General features: G+C 40.0%; 1 protein-coding gene across 7 annotated transcripts in view; it reads right to left on the bottom strand.

Moving 5' to 3' along the window:
• Nucleotides 1-2690: 2690 nt before the first annotated feature.
• Nucleotides 2691-22336, bottom strand: part of myo1b (myosin IB) — a 32417-nt gene continuing 12771 nt past the window's right edge. For 2 of the 7 annotated variants that reach the window (XM_077727569.1, XM_077727570.1), the window contains 27 exons: nucleotides 21426-21472; nucleotides 20478-20541; nucleotides 19309-19407; nucleotides 18147-18250; nucleotides 17728-17875; nucleotides 17225-17343; nucleotides 16840-16926; nucleotides 16498-16563; nucleotides 14754-14858; nucleotides 13655-13717; nucleotides 13359-13559; nucleotides 12594-12820; nucleotides 12324-12524; nucleotides 11189-11282; nucleotides 10515-10664; nucleotides 10340-10408; nucleotides 10144-10230; nucleotides 9818-9904; nucleotides 9016-9102; nucleotides 7765-7851; nucleotides 6545-6619; nucleotides 6337-6471; nucleotides 6117-6223; nucleotides 5904-6036; nucleotides 5609-5761; nucleotides 5380-5513; nucleotides 2691-4667 (listed from right to left, as the gene is read on the bottom strand). In XM_077727569.1, the coding sequence (XP_077583695.1) occupies nucleotides 4535-4667; nucleotides 5380-5513; nucleotides 5609-5761; nucleotides 5904-6036; nucleotides 6117-6223; nucleotides 6337-6471; nucleotides 6545-6619; nucleotides 7765-7851; nucleotides 9016-9102; nucleotides 9818-9904; nucleotides 10144-10230; nucleotides 10340-10408; nucleotides 10515-10664; nucleotides 11189-11282; nucleotides 12324-12524; nucleotides 12594-12820; nucleotides 13359-13559; nucleotides 13655-13717; nucleotides 14754-14858; nucleotides 16498-16563; nucleotides 16840-16926; nucleotides 17225-17343; nucleotides 17728-17875; nucleotides 18147-18250; nucleotides 19309-19407; nucleotides 20478-20541; nucleotides 21426-21472 (3062 nt within the window). In that variant the 3' untranslated portion in view covers nucleotides 2691-4534. The remainder of the gene's footprint in view (nucleotides 4668-5379; nucleotides 5514-5608; nucleotides 5762-5903; nucleotides 6037-6116; nucleotides 6224-6336; nucleotides 6472-6544; nucleotides 6620-7764; nucleotides 7852-9015; nucleotides 9103-9817; nucleotides 9905-10143; nucleotides 10231-10339; nucleotides 10409-10514; nucleotides 10665-11188; nucleotides 11283-12323; nucleotides 12525-12593; nucleotides 12821-13358; nucleotides 13560-13654; nucleotides 13718-14753; nucleotides 14859-16497; nucleotides 16564-16839; nucleotides 16927-17224; nucleotides 17344-17727; nucleotides 17876-18146; nucleotides 18251-19308; nucleotides 19408-20477; nucleotides 20542-21425; nucleotides 21473-22336) is intronic. The other 5 variants (XM_077727572.1, XM_077727574.1, XM_077727573.1 and 2 more) reach the window with 3 other exon arrangements.

A 22336-nucleotide genomic window follows, 5' to 3' on the forward strand; every position in this document is an offset into this window, starting at 1 on the left:
TGGGTGCCAGCATTAAAATGAAGGTCATCTGGTTAAGTAAAATGTGTTGCAGAGGTCCCTTGTTGGGGTTAATTTGGGGGGAATCGGCTCAGCTCGAGAGAGTGGACAGGTTTAGAGGAGGGGCTGTCATCGTTTGATATATGAAGGAGGGGGGAGATTTCAATCCCTATAATTGAGCCCTGCTATCGTTAAACAACACCTTCTCTCGCTCTGGTCGCTCCCAACCTTCTGTCAGTGTTGTGGCGACAATTTTTGCAGTGGGAAAGCTAAACTCACTGATGACAAATGATTACCTGGGTACACTCTGTCTTACTTCCAATCGCCTTCTTATCTACTCGTCGTTGTTGATTACTCCTGTCCGTAAATTCAGTGTTCATATGTGCTTGGTGCGAGGCCTAATGTTCTCAGATAAGCTTCTAATGATGTGTGAGAAGCCATTTGCTTTTCCATGTTGACTTAACAGCTGCGTGCGATCACACAGGCTCGCTCTTGTGCGCCGGTGTGTACCGCCGATGTTAAGTCCAGCTGTTCTTTTGGGTTCTGCTGACAGTATTTTGCTTTTTGGTCGTAGCCTGAAATGCTTGAAAACCATGGCTATTTGCTCAAATTGTGTTCAAAAATTCACAGATGGTACGACATTTTTTTTCTTCTTTTAAACCCCAAGACCCCCCTCCATACACGTCCCTCCTTCCGGCATTCTGGTTTATATTGATGTGATAATGGCTACAAATTGATGAAGCCATTGAGTGTGCTGGTGACATGAGGGTGAGTGGGGACACAAACTCTCCACCACCCACTCGCTGTCATTAATCAAAGTCCGTTCAGTCTTTTCAGGGTCTCTTTCGCATAATGCCATGGCCAAGTAATAACACTCTGTGTGTGTCCCGTGTTCCTTGCATTTCAAATGAATGGTTTTCCAGATGAGTTCATGGACGAAATGGTGCTACACTAGTTTGTGTGACACTGTATATTTGACTAAAGAAGACTGAAAACAGGAACGTACTGATATGTGTTGACATTTCCTAATACTCTATTAAATGTGTTGGTTTGAAATGTTTCCACTTGTGGGTGTGGTCATAGAAAAAAACAATTACCTCAATATAAGAGCCGACTGGATTCAGCATGATTCTGTACAAAAAAAACAAGTGAGTTTTAGGAATGCACATATAATGGAATATTTGAAGCTGGTCATTTACAACAACAACAACAACAACAACAACAACAACAACAACAACAACAACAACAACAACAACAACAACAACAACAACGACAACTAACTCAAAAAGCACAATTTCATTTGTCAGACCTGAACAAGCAGCCCAGTGGAGCAAGTGGTTAACGCATCGGCCTCACAGTTCTTGGCTCCTGGGTTCTTATCCAGGTCAGGTCCATCTGTGTGGAGTTTGTATGGGTTTCCTGTGGGTACTCAATTAAAAAAAAACATGCATGGTAGGCACATTGGACACTCTAAATAGCCCTTAAGTAAAATTTGCCTGATTCTTCATCAAACATTAAAAAATGTCAGTATTCTCTGTCAAGGGCATACAAAGGTGTTGAGAACAAGAGGATGTATGTCTGTTTTTTGTTTTGTTTTAAATGCCATTTATTGAAAAGAGTTGAATTACACTATTTTTTTAGTCTAGTAAAGATTGAGGAGACCCTCTAGTGGTTTTGCTCACATAGTACAACAACAATTCTTTCAACTTGTAGGGAGGCATAAGCAACTGTAATGCCTAACCTTTTCCACACGATGGAACTAAAGGCCAACAAATTCCCAGAGTCAATTTGTCAAGCCATTTCCTTCATCGCTGGGAGGTATATACACTAGTATAGTACCAGTAAATAATCACCCTTTCTGGGATTGACAGAATCCCCTTTAGGAAACAATCGCCCAGCCCCAGTTTTGGGACTGTCCCTATTGCAGAATGGGGGGGTGGGTGGGGACAGTCGATGGTCTCCCCCTTCTTTTCCCAGCCTCTGCAACCTCTGCAACGGTGGGAACCAGTTCCTTTGCGCCGGGCTATATTTACCAGCTCAATCTAAAGGGCCGCTCCCCGGAGAGCCGTTGCCGTCGGGGCTCGGCCAGCCACGGAATGTAACCCGGGACAAGATGGAAAACATCTGGCCGAGGGCTGTCCGGCCGGCCCTTCGTCTAGTTATGAACCACCAGGAGTTTGCTTGGAGGACAGGACGGGCCTCTTGTTGATAGTATGGAGGAATTAAAATCCCCAAAGGCTCTCTCTGGGATATGGATAAAATCTTGTTTTGAGCTGAATTCGAATCATGACGTGCGGCAGAGCATTTACAGATTCAAACTAACTAGTGAAAGGCCTTTTTTTAGCCACTAAATTGCAAATGTACTCATATATTTAATATTTAGGTTTTAGTAGAAAAGATTGACTTCCTTTTAATCTTTTAACTGGATTTTTTTATGCATTTCTATTTAAATATGAGTAAGTTATCTCAGTTTTATGGTTCAAATTTGTCAATTTTTGAAATGTTTTGAGGAAAAAAATACTGTGTAGCATAAAATTGCATATGTTAGAATTGGGAATAAATATTTCTGTAAGCAGCCAAATAATCCGAAAAGGCTTGAAACTAATTCACAGTACCTTCTTGTGCAATGAGCAAATTACACCAACAACCAAGCCATAAATAACCGCACAAAAAACCTACATCCCCACGCTAAGTTTTACTTATTACTGATCTTTATTTAATATTAAAAAAAAAACATTGCTTGTATATGTTACATTGAATCTTTTCCGCGTTCCGTATCGAGGAACAAAACGTTTTGAGGCACACAAGCGGCTGTAGACACAAAACAGCCTAGGAACAGATGTGAATTGAGCAAAAACATGAGAAACAAACGTCTCAAAAAGGAGTAGTCTCAGCATCTCATAGGTGACATTCAAAAAGTACACACTACAAAGCAAAGTACTGGACCGAACCACATTTCCCTTTCAACAATATTCCTCAATTCCTCTTCCAGAATATCCGAAAACTAGATCAAACTTGTGATTCGTCGCGTTTGGTTATTCTCAGCAAAAAAAATAATAATATCAGCTTAAACTATAATTGAAAAAGCTGAAATTTTACAACCGAGGATAGCGAGACCCTGATTGGTCCATGCGAAGGCCACACAGCTTAAGGCCGCACCCCATGGCACGTACTACCGCTTAGCCGCGTAAAAACAACAAAAAAGCGATTAGTACAGAGCAAATATTGCACACGAAAGAAATATCAAACGGGAAAGCTTGGAATGGGAAGCGCACAAGCTCAAAACGCCAGAGTACCGTCTCGTATTTGTCGGTATTTTTACCCCCATGGCTTGAGTATTGTCACGGATTAAATAAAGCTTGCCATGGATCACACACTGGCTATAATAGGAGGGGGTAAAAAACAAAAAGGTATTGATCACGTGTGCAGCGTCCGCATGCGAATGTGGTCCCCATTTCTTCACTTTTTTTTGTTTTTGGCAATCATCACTAAGAGGGGAATCGTATCCACGCCACGTGACAAGTCATTGGCACGTCGGAATTAATGGGAGAATAAAAAGGAAAAAAAACGTTGCTTTTACAATAATCTCACAATTCAAACAGCACACAGGCCTTTTCCTTTGAGTTAAACCGTGAAGAAAATAATACAGCTTACAATCAAATTCATTTTCTGCTCATTCTCAGGTTTTTTTTTTGTTTGTTTTGTTTTGGTTTTACCAAAGTATAAAAGCAAGTGCAGTATTTAAAGTTCCTGACACGACAGCTCCCACAAGTCATCGCGCGTTTCAAGTCGAAGCGGCTTAAAAATGGACGAGTCGGGGGCCAGTCGGGGGCTCGGACCGTCTTTCTTATCTTACCGCTGTTTCAGGGGACTGAAGTTGCCATTCCAGGCCGAGTGAGCATCAACATTTGCAAAACTATTCTCTGAATGGTAGTTATTTTCTCATATTTCAACAGCATTAAAAGCTCATTTGTCCAGCCCTAATTTCTTTGCTGCAAAAAAAGTTAGCCATCTTAAATCTATGCACACAATTCCAAAGTTTCTGTGGCATGCACCCCAATTCAAGGCTTAAAAGTTACAAATATAATGCTTGAGTCAGAAGGTCATTTCATCTTCTTTCTTGCACTTCTAAAAGTTTTTTTCCTCAATTTCCATAGCGCAATTTGAAGGCTAGAGTCTTTTACTAAAATGAAGAAAATAGCAAAATGACTGCAATCTTCCTAAACCAAATAAAGCTTTTTTAGCAAATTTCTTTCCCTATGATTAGAAGGCTTTTTTTTGGTTGCAAAAAAGTGGTACGTAGAACTAACCTCTACCAAAAAGGGAACGAAAATGCAGCCACTCAGCCTATTATCTCACGTCATTGAAACTTTTTACCAATTTCAGGCTTTCTTTGCCACAAAAAAAGTGGTACAAAAGATGCAGCAATAGTTGAGGGCGGGGGAAAAAAAGTCAAACAACTGCACAGTAATTCTGCAAGATAATGGTACTCACTTCAGTCTGGAATTAGGACAATCTAGAAAAAAATGTTTGGTCATTATGCTGAGGCCGGTACCGACACCTCCAGCAGACGGTTGTTTTTACGCTTGCAGGAAACGCCGTTGCCATTTTTGGGGGCTCCCTGGATGAACTTGACGCATACTTTGTCCTGCTTGAATTGTACCAAAAACCTGAGGGGAGAAAAAAAAAAAGTTCTGTTGACGTTTGTATAATAAAAGAAAAAAAAAATGGTGCTAAACTTAAACTTCATGGTAAGAATACAAAACAGCAAAATGCAGTAAATAACTTGATTTACAGAAAATGGTGGTGACATCACTGTGCTCCCTCTTTTTTCATTTTAAATCTACCCCTTGTGAAAGTGTGGTTTGAACCTTTTTTAGTTTGATTTATTTAATAAAGGGCCAATACATATTAATGACCATGTACATGTAAAACAGTGTAGGAATTGAAATTTTGTCTTGCACAAATAAACTTACTGGATATATAAAATAATCCAAAGGGATAAATTGATGTTTCTTGGTTGTAATATTTATTCGTGACTATTCTGGATAATATTCATTCATAAAAAAAACTTTAACCTGATACCAATGCTGTTTTAACAAACTAAAGGGCAATTTCCGATTGTCCTTTGCATCCTGTGATTTTTAAAAACAAATGACTTCTTTCAAAATTAATTTGATGGTTGTCTGATCTATTACCATGACTTATTTTGTATATTTACTTTTTATATTCTAATATAACCCCAGCTGCAAAGCCCCTTTTATGTAAACCTAACATTTATTTTTTACAGTGTGCTGTGGAACAAACTGCTCACTCACCCAGGATTATTTGTTTTGCTTATTTACATATTGTCGCTATATAAACAAAACAGACTGAACTCACTCGTCCGTGATGTCGACATTGAGTTGCTCTCCTTGGTCGGAAGCAGTGGAACCGATGTGGTGGATTTTAGTGATAGTCTCGATCAAGTGCTCGCTGCTGAGTAAAAAGTCTCCTTTGACGGCTGACGCTGAGCCCTGCGGAAAAGTTAAAAGACAAACATCTCTCACTGAGCCATTTTTCACATCAGTGATTCAACTCCGTTCTTTTTTTTTTGTCTATTCGCCCTCACCTCTTTGAGCTTAAGAGCAAAGAAACCATCGTTCTGCGTGCTGACCGAGACGCTGGTGAGGTCCGGCAGAGCGACACTGGCCTTGACCTGGCCCGTTTTCTGGTCTGCCAGTACCATGTTCTTCTTAGTCAGCAAGAGGATGCGAGTAGCTCCCTGAAGACGACAAAACGGTTAAAACGGTGGAAAAAAAAAAGCCAAATGATAAGCTGTAGCAACAACAACAAAAAAATACAAGGGTTGTTTAAAATGAAACGTTTCACTTTCCAAAGGCAGCTGATACCAGAATATTTCTTACTTTGCCATTTGCTCTGTTAATCTTGTTGACCACATCTGCTAACAGAACCTTTTCATCCACTGAACTATTGAGTTTCTGGTACTTGGGGTTTTTGCCGATCTCCAGGTAGTCTCCTTTGAAGGGTTGGCTCACACTGAGGCAAAACATACCCGTGTACAATATAGCTCAAGCATCAGCGTGAACAAGACGGAGAACTGCGCCATTTTTCCATACCTGCTTGGATAGAGAGACTTTTTATCCTTGAAAATCTCACTTGCCTCCAGCTTTTCCTCATACACTGCCTTTTTCTCCTCGGTGAACTGGTTCCTGTATTTCTTGCACTGAGCAAAAAGAGGGAAGGGCAAAGAAGTTCACAGAAGGGATTTCTGTAGACTTTTTGTGGTTTCGGTCTACAATTCAATTCCTATTTGCATCATTCTTTTTTTTTACCCACCCTCCATAGATGGAAAAGTCTCTTTAGTTCTGTGTGGGGTCCTTCCAGGAAGCGATATGGCCGGGCAGGCCAGTTCTTGTCAACAGGTGACGTTGAAGGCAAAGTTTTCTTCAGATCAAGAAAGTATTTCTGCATCTGTAAAGGATAATCACATAAAATCTTTCAAGACATGAACCTATTAGCACCTCATTTTTGACAATTGACTCACAATTCTCTGTATGGTGAAGTTGTAGATCTTTTTCCCTGCATTTGCCCTGAAGAATTTTCTGTATTCCCTGCGGACCTATCAAAGACAGGCAAAGAAAAATAAAAACAATCAGCTTTTGATGTGCCTTCATTTGACATGAAACGGATGGGAAGAAATGAAAGTAGTCTCTCGGAGCCGCTGCGATTACATCAAAACAAATCACCCCTGATGGGACAGTTAATGGCATTTATGGTTAAACAACCTTTACGCCGACCTTAATAGTGAGAAAGTGTGTTGTGAACAGGTGCAAACTGGGTTGTGGTGTGCTGGGTGAACAATTAGGATGATGAGAGATTAACACAGCAATGATGTCCACGTGGACACTTTCAGACAATCCCCACAATGTCACACACTAAACGCACACCTAGAGAAAGAGGAAAGGACAGGGTATACACAAAACAGTGTCCCTTTACATTGGGTTAGTCGAATAGATAAAAAGACAGCAACAGGATACGGCCTCGGCCCAGTGAATTGGACGTTCCTCTAACATTTGCCCGCACGTTCTCCCGGAATAACTGGATAGGTGCGTCTATTGTGGTCAATAAGAGCAGTTGAGATAAAAATTTAGCTGCTGGCCAATGGTGAGTCATGCCAGAATTGGAGGGCATTTGACATCCTTTAATTATCCAAATACAAAAATCCTACAAATTGCATTTAAGAGTAAACCAAGAGTAAAAATAAAACCCTAAAACCTGCATTTCTATAGTAAACCAAAAGTAAAAAAAACAAAAACCTGCATTTTTAGATTAAACCAAGAGTAAAAAAAACAAAAACCTGCATTTTTAGAGTAAACCAAGAGTAAAAAAACTGCAGTAATACAAATATCACCATTGTAAGATGAGCTAACTAAGCCTTTGACAGATTATTACTTATTATTGATGTATATCTATCTGAAAAGCCGAAGTGAAGGGTATTTTTCAAGAATTCTGAAGCCAAATGTCCTCCAATTCTAGAATGACCCCCAATTATTTTTCTTTAGTTTTTTCCACAATACATAAAAGGTGGTGCACCAATGAAACCTATGCCATTTGGAATAAAGTACAATGTCGACACTAGGCAGAGACCGGCTTCCCGAATTGGAATGGAGACAACTGAAGAAGACATGAGCAAAGATGGTGGGGGTTCTGTTAGTAGTGGGGAGGCTCGGTCGGTGATGATTCGGCCTGAAGGCTTCTCGGTACCTTTAGTCCCTGCCAGCAGGCCCAAATCACAGCGACGGCATGCTTACGCCTGGCTTCTTCCTTCAATCTCCTCAGCTCCCTGCGAGCCTGTTTGTGGGATGAGCCAGGATATATAACAAAGGGGAAGGTAGGGAAGAGGGTGGGGGGAAAAAAAAACAAAAAAACCAAGCAAGAGTAGATGAGCAGAAGAAAAGGGCGACATCGAGATGCCCAAAAGTGAGCGGACATCAAACACTGCAAACACACACACACACACACTACACACAAACCCTTCACCCTTTGAGAAAGAAACACTTTATGACATTCAATTATTTTCTCAGGAGTTTCTGTAAAAGAAATTACGATTTTTGTCACGGTGTGAGAATGTGAGAGAAAATATCACCTGAAGGCTTTCAAACTTCCTGTGGAGAAATATGTCGGCAGCACAGCAATGCAAAAAGGCAAAACATGCATTGGCTACGCGGAGAAAGTTAGCATGCGGTCCAGGCAACACATAGCATGCAGGGTTTAGTGTCAATGAAAACACTGCTGAAAACGCTAAATATCAAGACATCCCTGTTCAAATGCCTGTGCTGACAATGGCATCAGCTCAGCTGAGTACGGTTGCAGTTTTGGGTAAGATAGGGTTTTGACACCAATATCTACACACCATCCAATGAATAATTGAAGTTAAACAATAAGCCTGCCATAAAACGGTCGATGTTGATCTATTATTCATTGGCTAGCAACACTAGTCAGAAATAAAATGCACATTTTTACGTTTTGGGGCTGGAAAAATGGAAACTATCATTTTCTGTCCACAATACTCATTTTATCCAAGCAATAGCTGCAACTGTCATGTATCACTTTGAGCCATCACTTTTAATCAAACTAAAACAAGCACTCACATCACAGCTCAGTGACAAAAAGGGGCAGAAAAAAGATCTACTTAAATAAAAACATAACATTTCAAAAGACGATTTACTCATTGAAAGTCACCTAAACAACTTCTAAACTAATTCTTAATATTAGACGTGTAGTATTTTTAAGTCACAATGATGTTAAAATGGTATGAAATGAATTATATTGCTCTCCTTTTTGAATGTGACTAAAACCTGGCATTTGAACAAGGGTGTGCAAAACACTTTGGTTGGGTTGGTGGAATGAGTTAAAAAAATCATTTTGATATGATGACATGGGGGAGTTGTTTTTGTGGGTGATGTTAATGGAGGCGACTAATCAATAAGTCAATCTGACAGGCCTCCCAAATACCTTGGTGCCTTGCCAGGCGGCCCAAATGACCGAAACGGCGCGTTTATTCCTTGCCTCTTCCTTCAGCTGACGCAACTCCCTTCGTGCCTGACAGAAAGCGGTGGCAATTGTGGAAAAATTCAGTCACAGGTCATTCAATTTGTCCATAAACGTCATGACTTTTGGAACCAGGTTAATAAAGGACAAAAACAGACACACCGGGTGATGAAAGGATCTGTCTAGAGCAAATACCTCACAAAACGTTATCAAAGAATCTCCTATCACTGGGATTAGAGACTTTGGAATATGATAATAGTACCGTGAAGATGACTGATAATGTAAACGCTGATAAGAAATAGATCCTTCTCAACCACGCAACATTAGCCTTAGCATATTCTATTTGAGCACCTTTGCTTTTGCCGACGTAGTAGTGTACATACGTGTACATATGTGTACATGTGTACATATGTGTACATGTGTACATATGTGTACATGTGTACATATGTCTACATGTGTACATATATGTACATGTGTACATATACACATAGATATATATAACCTAATTATGTATATATATATAACCTAATTATATGGGGTGATAATTGATAACTTTTCACATTGAAAGATTTCACGCCGTTTTGTAATTGATGTACTGTATCCTTTACATCACAGAGTATGACAAACTAGAGCGACTGATAACAGTGGAAGCCGGGTGAGTGTTACGAAAAAAAGCTAAAGGCCAGTTTCACTTCACGTAATGGTTGTTAGGCATGACAAGACAGCCGAGACAGCTACACACTACAGTACAAGCGGGTGCAAATACCTTGGTTCCCTGCCAGTATGCCCAAATTAGTGTCACGGCATGTTTATTCCGCACTTCTTGTTTTAGACGTCGCAGCTCCATTCGAGCCTGGAGGGACGTGGCGACGTTAGGTAGGACAGAGGAGAGAGCGTGACAAGAAGGGGGAAAAGAACAAATCCACCAAAAAGTCAAGACAAAGCCACGTAGCGCTGACGTGGTGGGCAGAAGAGGCAGCCTCAAACGCATTAGATAGAGAGAAAGAACAGTTCCGTGGAAGTGTTCGGGATGATGAAAGGGCCTTGAGCTTGCAATCTGTTGACACGAAACGACAATAAATGCAGGCGTACCTGAGTGCCGTGCCAGTAAGCTGCAATGGTGGTCACCGCCTCCTGGCACTTTTTCTGATGTTTCAGCTCTCTCAACAGTTTGCGTGCCTAACAAAGAGATTTCATTTGAACGTCACCCTTGTGAGGATAAGCGGTACATACAATGAATGGAACAGAATTAAAAAGAACGGCAAACAAAAGTAGGATGAAAGCTCACCTGCCATCCTCGAGTGTACGACTGCACAACAGTGGTGGCACTCTTGATCTTCTGGTATTTCTTTTGTTGCTATTAGATGACAAAGAACAACAATAGAGCACCTGTTAACACTTAAAGGCCGCAATAGATGACGTGTATTCTCTCCACATTGCAAATGTGAATGCATACTTCTTACCGCAAAGCGACGGTACCATGCCGCCACCACAATCTGACTCTTTTTCAGCAACAAAAAATGAGTGCGACACTTCCAACCACGGTAGATTTTTTGAATGAGCGTAGCCAAGTCTTGCAGGCATTGCCTCCTCCTTTCTTCTAAGAAGAAAAGCTGGAAAGAAAAAATGAAATGAACACAATTGCCGTATATTGTTTTTCACTTTTAAAAGGGCAATATCCTTCCCCCATCTTCATTAAATGGGGAGGAAAGGTTATCTCAGAACAAATATTGATTTAGTGATATCAAGGACAAAGTCCATGTGCCACTTTCTCAAGGGAAAACAATGCAGTTCTACCACTTAGGCCCCAAACTATCTAAAAGATAGAGGCAGGTTAGGTAGCTTCCGTGATTACATTGAAACAACGCGTTTCCAAGAATTTAGGTGGACATGAAAACCATAAAATGCTGCACGCTCGAGCAGTTAAAGTGGCAAGTCAAGATGTTCATTTCCCATGTTAGACGCGACGGCTAAACGGAAGCATGTGTTTGGTTGAAGGCGATACATTAAGTGTGCCTGTGTATGTGCGTGTGTGTCTATGGGGCACCACCCCCTTACACAAACATTATGTAAAAACAGCACAGAACAACCTTTTAACAATCATGAACATATGGCAAAGGACAAAATAAATAAATACCGTCCGCGGATTCCTGATGAAGATTTTTGAGCGGCCATAAGAAAATTCATCAGTTGGGACTTGAAGATCCGCCATAAGTACTTCGACTCCCTCCCTATGGGATAAAAAAAAATATGTTTAAAAAAGCTTGTTGGATATAAATCAGAGTGAACATATTACAAATGAACAGAAGCAAAAAAATAAAATAAAAATTGAGTGACGAAAGAGAGTGTATGCGAGATAGGAATGTAATTTAGCAGCAAAGCGGGCCCGGCATGAGACTGCTTGATATGGAAGGCAAAGACTGATAAGAAAATGCCTCTGCATGTTTTTGTGTTGAGAGGGGACCGTTCCATTTGAGGAGTATGCAGTGTAATGTATGTTCTTATGTGAGAGCGCTGAGTGAGGCTCTATGAAATATGCCTATTCACACACGGAGAATATGTCCTGTGGATTGTATCTGCAAAATAACAAACTTCTCTACACACAGATATTCAAGATAGATCATTCAATTGTTTTCATTGACGGCAATAAAGATCCAATACATCCACACAGGAAGGGCTGAAAGCCAATGCATTGAAAGACAGCAGTTATTTAATGGAAGGGGATAAAAAAAGAAAAACATGTTATGGAAGAATGATTATTTCCTAGCTTGCCATTCAAACCTAATAAACCAATATACTCGTCAGCGGAAGTGAACATGAAAGTTAATGACGGAATTCAAGCAAACATCAGTTGGTGATTGTTTCCCATAACACTGGGGGGCACCTGCGTTTCACACCTAACCATTTGCCAACATAGATAAAAATGGTGACTAATGTTCTGCATAATAACTCAGGAGAAAATGTGCCTTTCCTTTTAAAACAATGTACTCACAGGAAACATTATGTGTCATTATACAAGTCTAAGCAGATTCCTCATCTTGCAGCTGCACACAATCCCACCTGGGAGCTGACCACTCCAACGACCGCCTATTAGCGGCGATCACACGCTCTTTCCGCCGGGAGTAAGCTCACTGACTAGATTTAAAGTCCACTGCTACTCATTTCAACTGAAAGCCTCCATGGGGTCTGGCAAAGGTCTCACTAACGGGGGCCCTATGCCCGCCCCTCGCCTTGCCTGATAACTACTAGTGGTGAATAAACATGACCATTACCTGGCAGGCCCTCTCCAATGAGGCCAGGTCCGTTTGCAAAGCATTTTGTAGCGCTCCAGGCAGGGCTCGTACCCCTGGCGGAAGGCGTAACCGGCTCGTCTTACGCGCACGTTCTCCATCAGGCCCAAGTAGTTAACTTGGTGGCAAACCAGCGATTCCGTAAAGATGTGAGCTGCTTTCTTATCATTTGGTTTGATGCACCTGGATACACAGCAAGGTTACGAAAGCTGCATTGTTAAAGATTTGTTGGCACACGCACAGAAGAGCTACCGGATGTAGTTGGGGTTCTTGGTCTGAAGGTTCCTCATTAAAGTGCCCACTGATGCTTTGAACTGGGAGCCGGCAGTGGGCGGTCGTTTGAGGTTGACTTTGCTAGGGTTACCCTCAGGGAACAGCTGTTTGATCAGACTGTGGCTGGCCTTATACATGGCTTGCGACAAGTCCCGATAAAGGAGGTCGTTGTTCTTGTCCACAAAGCCTTCAACGCAGTACAGCACCTTGACACAAAGGGATTAATTATTATTTTCTTTTTGGTTTAGGCACGTGTAAATCGCAGTCATTTTTCAAAATCAAAAAAGTGTTGCTTTCTGTGCAACTAAATCGCAGCAACAAAATAGTCACAAGATTTAAGGTTATAGCTTAAGTTATACATAAAAAATGACACTTTGACTACAGCATCCGGCAAAACAGTTCATTTACCTTTGTTCTCCTAAATTTTTTAGACCACTTTTTTTGTCCAAAGATTATAGAAAAAAAACATCTATATACAGACACACTATTTTTTTAAATAAATGCCTATTTTTTCTGTACAAAATTGTATATATTTTTTAAAGATACTTTTGTGGCCTCTTTTTTGGGAATCATCACAGCCCCATAACAACTATGTGCCACGCAAAAATAATATCAATTTGACACAGCAGGCTTAGTGCTTGCCTAATTAGTTACAGCAACTTAATTGACCTGCTTGGCATCACTTTCAATAGCGATTTCCAAGCTAAAAACCACCCCATCACTCGTAGTTTCCCCATCCAGTACCTTTCCGGCATAGTGCTGTATGCGGAAGCAGCTGTGAGGCAAGCTGTGGTCGTTGAGGAACTTTGAATTTTTGCTCAGACGGCTCTCAAAATGTTGGTGCTCGGCACAGATGGTGTTGAGTTTATCGAGAAATGTATCATCCGTCACGGTTCCGGGACGAAGACACTCCTCATCCAACATCGCCATGATGCCGTTTTGGTTCTGGTGGTAAATAAGACCAAGAGTGGGTTTGCATTCCATTGAAACCCTCAAGAAAAAAAGGATCACACGGACCATACACTAACAATATGACTTACATTCTCAATGAGGTCACAGATAATGGCATTGTTGAAATATTCAATGTTAGTCCACTCGATGCCCTGCAACAAAAGGAAATTGAGGTCGACTTTAAATGGCTGGACAACAAAATAAAAGGATTTAATTACAGTCACAAAAAAAAACATTCCTCCCAACATGTTTTCCATTACATTAGAGTAAACAATATCTGTATGGGAAAAAGTGGGGGGGATTGTAACCTTGCTGTATTGTTACTTTGGGGACAACATCACATTTCCAAGCAACAGCAAAACCTGCTGCTTTTGTGGCTCGCTAAATCACAGCAACTAATGGGCTGGGAACAGCTTTAGTTGATGTAAGCAATGTGACAGATATATTGAGGGCGGGGGGCGCTGCAAAGCAGGCGTGGCTCCTACTGATGGACGATCAGCAAAATTTGGATTGGTGCGACTCTCTTCTGTTGACGGGGCCTGTGGTATTTTCCCAGGCTGCACACTGGAGAGAGGCCAGAATATGAGCGCTAGTGTTTGTAGGGACGGAGTTTAGGGGTCAGCACTCATGCACACAAGGCTTTGAAAACAAGCAGATCTTGACAGTCCACAACGGGATCATTTTCTTGTGTTGGATTGGGGGAGGAGGGATGCGTAAATGGAAAGAACAGTAATTAGTTTGGGCCATACAACAAAATAATATGGTGTGAGTTGTATTGCTCTTCCTGCATAGGCCCCCAACTCAATATTTAAGATAATAAAACAAAAAGGAGATAGACATTTTCTGAGTAGTGATATTTATAATGGAAAACAATCAATAGGTAGCTAGCCTTCATGTAAAAACATTATTGACCTTTGAACCGACTGTCTCTGGCAAAAGTTTAATTAATTAATTGTAAAATTAACAGTCAAATTAGAATTTATGTGTTTAGTCAACAGCATGGTAATCCAGAAACATCATGGATTGTCGCTGTTCTCTGGGTCATTTTTCTTCAATTTTTTTTACCATTTGTAAACTGTAACTGTACATATTTACAAAGAGGGGTGGGTGATACTTTGGCAACACTTGGGCACCTGAATCTCAAGAGATAGCAAATATGTATAGATTCCATGTCTTTTGATAACTTGCCTCTCTGACGTATTCCTCCTGCTCCTCACGCAAGGTCAGCTCGATGAAGATCTGCTGCAACTTCTCATTGCAGTAATTGATGATGAACTGTTCAAAGCTGTTATCCTGTACAAACCCAGAGATATTCTTATTTACTTATACTAAAAATATGAACATGTCTGGTTACAATGCAATCTTTCCTCTAATAATATTAGCCAATTCTAAAATGGGCTGCCTATGCCAAGATAATTAGTGAACTACAACTACTATTCCACATCCTAGTGAAAAGCAGATGGGATGAATTAACAAGGAACCACTCTGATATGCGTGTTAAACATTTACAGGCAATTATAACTGTTGTCAATTATGACCCATTGAGTGGCACGTCATACTTCCTGGCAGATGTCTAAATTATGCTACCTGTTGGGTGAAACATTATTTGCTAAAGCAATAAAATGGTTAGAAGTGCATTTGGTGCGAGAGCAAACAAGTGAAGGGCACCGCAAGGTTTCTCAATGTCAAGGAAATGGGAAGACAAAGCAAAAAAAGAAATAAAGTAACCTGCTTTTCAATTCATTTCCCATTTCCCTTTACTAAGTGCCTCACCTTCACCGCTAAAATGCACACGCTTTTTGATTGCAAAGCAAGGTGAGTGGCAGCAAACAAGGTTGAAATCTGAATTTTCTGAAAAGAAAATCTCAGAAAAAACAATCTTCAATTTGCAGGGAAACCACACAATAGATGCCAACTAACGCAAGTGTTACTTTGCTTCTTTAAAGCCATGTGGCAGCTTAGCACACTCTTCAAAAGGTATTTTAGTAAGCGCGGCATAATTAGGAGGATGAGAGCATGCGGGAAGCACAGCACACAGCGGGCTGGTGTTACTTACTGCATTCTGGTGACCAAGACACAAGACAACAGTCAAGAGGAGAGGAATGGCTTGAGAGTAAGTGAAATGAATGAGAAGTGGCATGACAAAAGACATGAATGGGGGTATTCGGGCAACTACTTATTCCGAAACGGCATACTTAAATTCAGTTAGATATATATACACAAACTAAGGAATCATCGTAATGTCCGAAACTAAAATATTGCTAAAGTCTGCCCTTTTGTTTTAGTGTTGCAAATGGTGATAGGACAAAATGAATAAGTGGTCAATAGAAAAAATGGTGCATTTTTAGAACAATTATTGTTATTCTATGCAATGAATGAATTGGCTCTCAATTTATTTTGGTTGTCATTCCACAGTCAAACTCTGGATGGCGGAAGCATGATTATATGCTTGCTGTGAAAGTGACGAAAATAAAGAAGAGTGAAAACATGATATATTTTACTTCAATTGGGTTTTGAAATGCGAATAATCTATAATAGTATTTTGCTAGATTGCTCGTTTTTTATTTTTTAACCAATCCGGCTGTCAATAGCCTTGTCCTGGCCAATGTTTATCATGTGACGACAAAAATACTTTGTTATTGATCAGTGTCTTCAAGTTGAGTTTTTTTTTTTATCCAACTCTGCCATGCAGATATTAGTGTTGAACGCAACATGCGACAAGAGGATTTTACTCCTGAGAGCAGTAAAGCTGAACTAATCCAATATGAATATGCTTTTATCAGCCCACAGTTGTGATGATAAGCTCGTCACAGGTGTGCCAGCACAACAGCCTGGGATAAAATCCTTTTCAAGCTGCTCAAATGGAAGGGTGGCCAGATTCTGTCCTTATAAGACTTAGACAGAAAAAGCACAACAATTTCGTTTCTCCTACCTCGAATATCTCAAAGCCGTAAATGTCCAAGACGCCCATGACCTTGTGGCGGGTTTTGGGTTGTGCCTACAGGTGAACAGATTTGTCAGCGTTAGAGGAAAAGTGATGTGATGACAGTCTTATGCACATGAAATAAATCAGCGCAGTTGGGTGGAATTCTTCAGTCTCCAAAATGACAAATACTACAAAATGAATATAGAGACTCTAAAACAGTAAATGAGTTGAATTTGCTAAAAAAAAAATAATAATAATAATTATTTGACCTTATTTGGACAAATTGAATTTCTGTCCAAAAGTGACATTTTAAAAATCACAGACAATGAAATAGATAATACATCTTACTTTTATGCTTTCATTGATTCTAGTAACAAGCCAGCTAAAGAGACGGGTGTAGAGGTTTTTGGCAAGGGCATCTCGGGCATAGTAGGCCTGCAAAGAAAAATACAGTACATTAGGCTAATTTAAAGAAGAAAATAAAGGTAAATACAGTTTTGTTCAAAATGGCAGCTTCACAAAGTCCATATGCAAGCAGCACTTTAGTGAACACACTAACCCTTAAAATCTGACCCACATATACATTTCCAAGAGGAACACTCTTCATCTATAATTAAAACGTTTTTGTGTAACATTGACATGTATGAGAGGTGGCAGGTCATGAAGCGCAGCAAAGTGAGCAAGTATGTGGGCGTCTAAGTGGGATATTCACATGCTTAACCTTCCTTCTTACCTGGGCCACATTCAAGGTAGTTGACACCTTCTCCACTTTCGCCTCGACGGTTCGGTAGCTGAAAGCCCTTTCGAAAACCGTCTGTTCGATCCCCAGTAGCTCACACATCTCTTTTAAATCTGCACACATCCGAATGCAAAAAAAGTCAAAACTACAAACAAACAACAAAAAAAACCTGGCATCAAAACATTAATCTGGTTGACTTTGTATGTGTGCAATTGTTTATCTTCCTACCAGGCATGGCATGTGGTATTATTATTATTATTTTTTTAAGGAGACAGTTTAATTCACCCCAGGAAAAAAAAGGTTTTTAATTTGTGCAAAAGTAAAACATAAAATGTATATAAGCAATATCAGAAGCTAAGCAGCTGTGTCGATCATAAGCAATTAGATTGTATTATATATTTAGTATGCAGAAATAAGATGAGACTTTGAAAGCACCAATAGGGAGTGATCAAACAAGAAGAAACATTGACAACATCAACCTGCTGTTAACTCCGTACCATTTTTATCTTTGACGCGACTCTCGTCTGTGCCGTTTAATCGCGACTCGGGCTTGAACTCGATGTTGCCGAGCTTGAGGACAGCAGCCACCAGTTCCAGCACCGACAGTACCTCATCCTCCATGAAGCCCACAATCTGCATTGCATTCTGGGAGTAGGGAAATTAGGGTGAAGGTGTAAAAAACTGACTTGACTTTGTTTTTATTAGGTAACTAATCTTGCGATGAGATAAAAATGCTTTGATGGGATGTAAAGTGTATATGTTGGTCTATTGTTCACAGGTTTTTCCCAATCTTTATTGCATCAGTTATTGTAAGATAAGAAATCCAACTGCCTCGATTCTCAATACTTCCTTACTATTTATCGTGTTCAGCGGAATGTTGTTACAGTCTGAGTTGAAGGCCAATTGCGGTACTTACTTTGACTGTTCTGAAGCTGGTGGCGTCATCCAACCCAGTGACTACGGCAGAATCGAGGCTCAAGTAGTTGTATTTGCTGAAATCTCGGTCAAGCTTCAGTTTCTCTGTTAAGGGAAAAAAAGGGTTGTCAATTACAGCTCATCAAGTAACAAAAGTGAAAAGGGACTCTAGCTGTCAAGCAGGGGGATTGATTGCAAAGTCATGTGATTTTTGACCCTCATTTTCTGTGTCCCTGAGTCAAAAGAGAAAGCACTTCGATCAGTGAGCAAATGCAACCAGAGTCCATGTGTAGCCACTTTAGTTTGAGTAGTATATTTCTTTGCAATCTATTTTTTTTATATGATTCTACTTCCATACTACTGATGACTGATTGAGGTTTGTTGCAATGAAGAGAACAGCTTTCAGCTTAAATTTGTTAACTATTACTCGGGAGTGGCTTATGCGGAGAACGAAAAAAGGAAACAATGGATGTTTTTCTCTAGATGCTTTGAAAGAGATTTCGGTCACAATAAAAGCATCAAAATACTTGTAAGTCTCAAGACTTTCAAAATAAAACAGCTGCTTTAGGAATGTTATAGCAGTTTTCATGTGTCACATTGTTAAATGAACTAAGTTAATTTTATTAATTCTAAATATTTATTACTCTTTCCAAAATGACATTTCCCTACACTGGCTATACATATTCAAATTTGTTGTTATGCCATACTATATATGGACTTAACTACTTAGAATTCATCAACTGCTGTAATAACTAATACATGAATCAAGCCATTGCTGATGTGCGTGTGCATGTTGGAATCAATGGCTATTATGTCCTTATCCTGTCTGCCGGACAGAAAAACAATGCTCACCATCTACAGAAAAGCAAATAGAAGAAACAGGTTTCATGGGCAGCCAGCCTTTGTTCTGTGCGATGTTTGTTAAGCAGGAAGATGGTGCCATTAATGTGCCGGCCCGGCCGTGTGTTTGTCCAGCTGCGCTATTGTTGTCAATGCTCACGCTACATCTTGGTGGGACTCAATTGTTTCATTGTCCAGAAAATTAATGCTTTGCAAATGACTTACTTTAGTTCATTCTGAACATCTGGCTAGTTTGGGGATCTTTTTTTGCCCATTTTATGCACATTTGGGTGGTCTAGTCAAACAATTTTGGAAAAACTTACTGAGTGTGTCATCTGAGGCTCCGGACAAAAGCTGATAAAAGATGTGAAAGTTTCTCTCTCCTCTTGGCTGTTTTACCACACGGGACTTCTCCAGCAGATCTAAAAGAGGGACACAAAAAGAAAAAAAAATAATAATATACATTTGACCAACCCATAGTAAACATTAAAGACTCAACAGCTACAGCTTGCCCTGTGAAATGCAATGAAACAATCTCGACGATTCCTTTTTTAAAAGTATATGATTTTAGAAGCTGAATGAGAAAAGACATTTTTTTCCCTCTAAAAGGGTGCGTGCGGTGGTATAGAACATGTGTAGTACAGCTTCTCATTTACAAACCTCCAAGTCAAATCGTCATGGTGACCAAGTCAGTGTTTGTAATCATGATCCTTTTTATACTCGCACTTCAACGTACTTGTTAGAAAGAGCAAAGATGTCAGTGTTCTAGTCACAACGATTACGTGTGAACAGAACATCACGAAAAGGGGAGTTGTCATCTGCTCGCTTCATTAGAGTGAGCGTGATTTAATTAAAGAGTATCTATACAGATGGGCAGCTGCCCAGCAGGGTCAGAGTTGACCCTTTCTTTGGTTAGAAACCAGTCACATTTATACAGTAGCTTTTTGCTCAAACAAATGTATAAGATGGGGGTCTCCATTCTTTTGTGAGCACAAAAAAGGTTATTTTTGTCAGATTATTTTAGGGCATCCCCCAAAATCTTAAATAGTGTTAGATATATATGTTGCTTCAACAGTATCAGACTAATGGCCATTGAACAGGTCAGCCTCCCATTTAGGAAAAAGTCACATGTCAGTGGCTCTTCCTCACATTCGCTCTATTGTGCAGGAATTAACTCTGCCACCAAACAGAGAGTCACTTGTGCCACCAACATAAGCTCCTTTCCTTGTTTTCTGTGACCTCTGGCGGGGAATCCGGCGCAGACAAAACAATGTGAACTGTGGCAAGATAACAGCAAAACAGAGACAAGAACTGAATAGGGGCTGCCGGCATGTAGGAATGGGGGGTGCGGAGCGATATTCAGTCTGGGTATGAAATTGGCTTCACTGGTGGACATATGTAGCTCTACAATGTAACGTCTGGACTGGAATAAATACGTGGTAGTTTGAACTGCTGACATCTTTATTCTTTGTATGGGATGTGGGTTACTTACAGTTGCTAATGACTCCCCCAAGAGGATCTCCTTTGAAGTCAAACTCAATGTCCATGTACTTTCCCTGTAGATCACACAAAACCAGTTACAAAATGTCAGACTCAAAGCGAAGCATGTGCCGTCAGTTAGAATGAAAACCATCATAGCAGTTGATCAAGTATGATAATAAGGTACCAATGTTATCCAATTTCCTTTCGATTGATAAAAAATCAGTTTCAGTAGTGTTTTTTTTTTTAAAGTCACCGTTATAGAGACAGCTGTGGTGTATTAATAGATTGCAGTCGAGTCAATCAAATTTCAATAAGCCGACGATGCTCCATAAAATGAAAAAGATGGTTTTATCAGCGTGTCCCTGATGACCTGCTTTCCGGTGAGATGTCATCACGACCTTGTCTAAAGGTTTATGCCAAGGTTACCTAAATATAAACAGATCAGGGCTATAATCCTTTATAATTCTCCTGGTTACAACTCTGATGATCTAAGTCTGAGCACTGGCATGATTTTCATTAGGTAGTATGGAGATTAGTTATTAAACATGAAATGATGGCCAGAAAACAAAAGAGGCATAAGATAAAAGCCATCTCACATATGCCAGGTCAAAATAATCAAAGTGTTCTAGTTCTGATGTTAGTGATGAGTACAGGGAAGAGTGTTTTTCCCAAAACAAGTTCCGTGTAGGAAAACATCATTCTCAGGACAACTAACACATGTACGCCAATGGTCTTCACTTGATCTGCTGTGAAACACATTCCTGTAGCCCATTCCAGGACTTCTGGTGGAAATGCTCACTTAAACTGCCAGGAAGTAATCTAAATATTATTCCACACATTCCTCGTTTAACAAAAATAATTCTGTCCACACACAGTATATCAACTCCATTCAAAGTCATTAAACTGTAGTTGTAGATCAATTAATGAAAAAAAAGGTGTTGAATGTAAGGACACTTACAAATCTGGACGAGTTGTCATTCCTCACCGTCTTGGCATTTCCAAAGGCTAAAAAAATAGGAGCATAATAGTGATGTGTCACTGAGAGTAATTGTACAAATATTGAAAAAAAAACTAAAACAAATTAGTGTAAAGCATATTAACTCTACTTAACAATGACCTGCTTAGATGTCAATCAGTTAAAGACTATACTGTCAGTCAGAGCCATTTGTATTTGTACAGATCAGGCCTCATAATTCTGTATGGATTAAATCAAGTACTTGGATTTTCCAGGCTTTGATTGAGCTGACTCCTGTTGTCACGCCACATTCAGGTTTAAATACTTCAACATGTGAGACTTTAAGTGAAATAAAAATAAACATTGCAGAAAAAAAATAACCTTGCCAGCAATCATTTGATTGGCAGAGCATGTAATGACACTTTTAAAGTGGCGGCTTCCAGACTATGATTAAAAATAAATGTTAGTAAGACATTAACATTGAGTTAAAAATAAAAAATCCTCCCAAAAGTGAGAGCACACGTGTTTGTTTGAAGCCGGATAACTGTACTACTCCCAGTGTCCTGCTAAGCATTAAGCAGGAGCTAAACTGTTGCAGATGTGCCGTGACCAAAACACGGGCATGCAGCCTCATCCTTCATGGCCATTTCCTGTTCACTGCCCCCCATGGAAAATTCAGACGTGCATTGCTACTGGTTAGAACAAGACCATTTGAACAGACATGCTCATACTTCAAGCATGCTAACCACTTCACCACCATGCCGCCCTACTTAAAGCACTTTTAAATAAAATGTGATGGAAAAAAAACAATTTCATATTTAATACTCTGCTCGGAGAGTCAAATGTAAGTACTTGTTATACAAATGTTTACAGGTATATCATGTTTTGTTTGCTTAAGATTTTTTTCTATAATG

This window comes from Stigmatopora nigra, chromosome 11, assembly GCF_051989575.1.
Source record: "Stigmatopora nigra isolate UIUO_SnigA chromosome 11, RoL_Snig_1.1, whole genome shotgun sequence".
NCBI classification, from domain to species: domain Eukaryota; kingdom Metazoa; phylum Chordata; class Actinopteri; order Syngnathiformes; family Syngnathidae; genus Stigmatopora; species Stigmatopora nigra.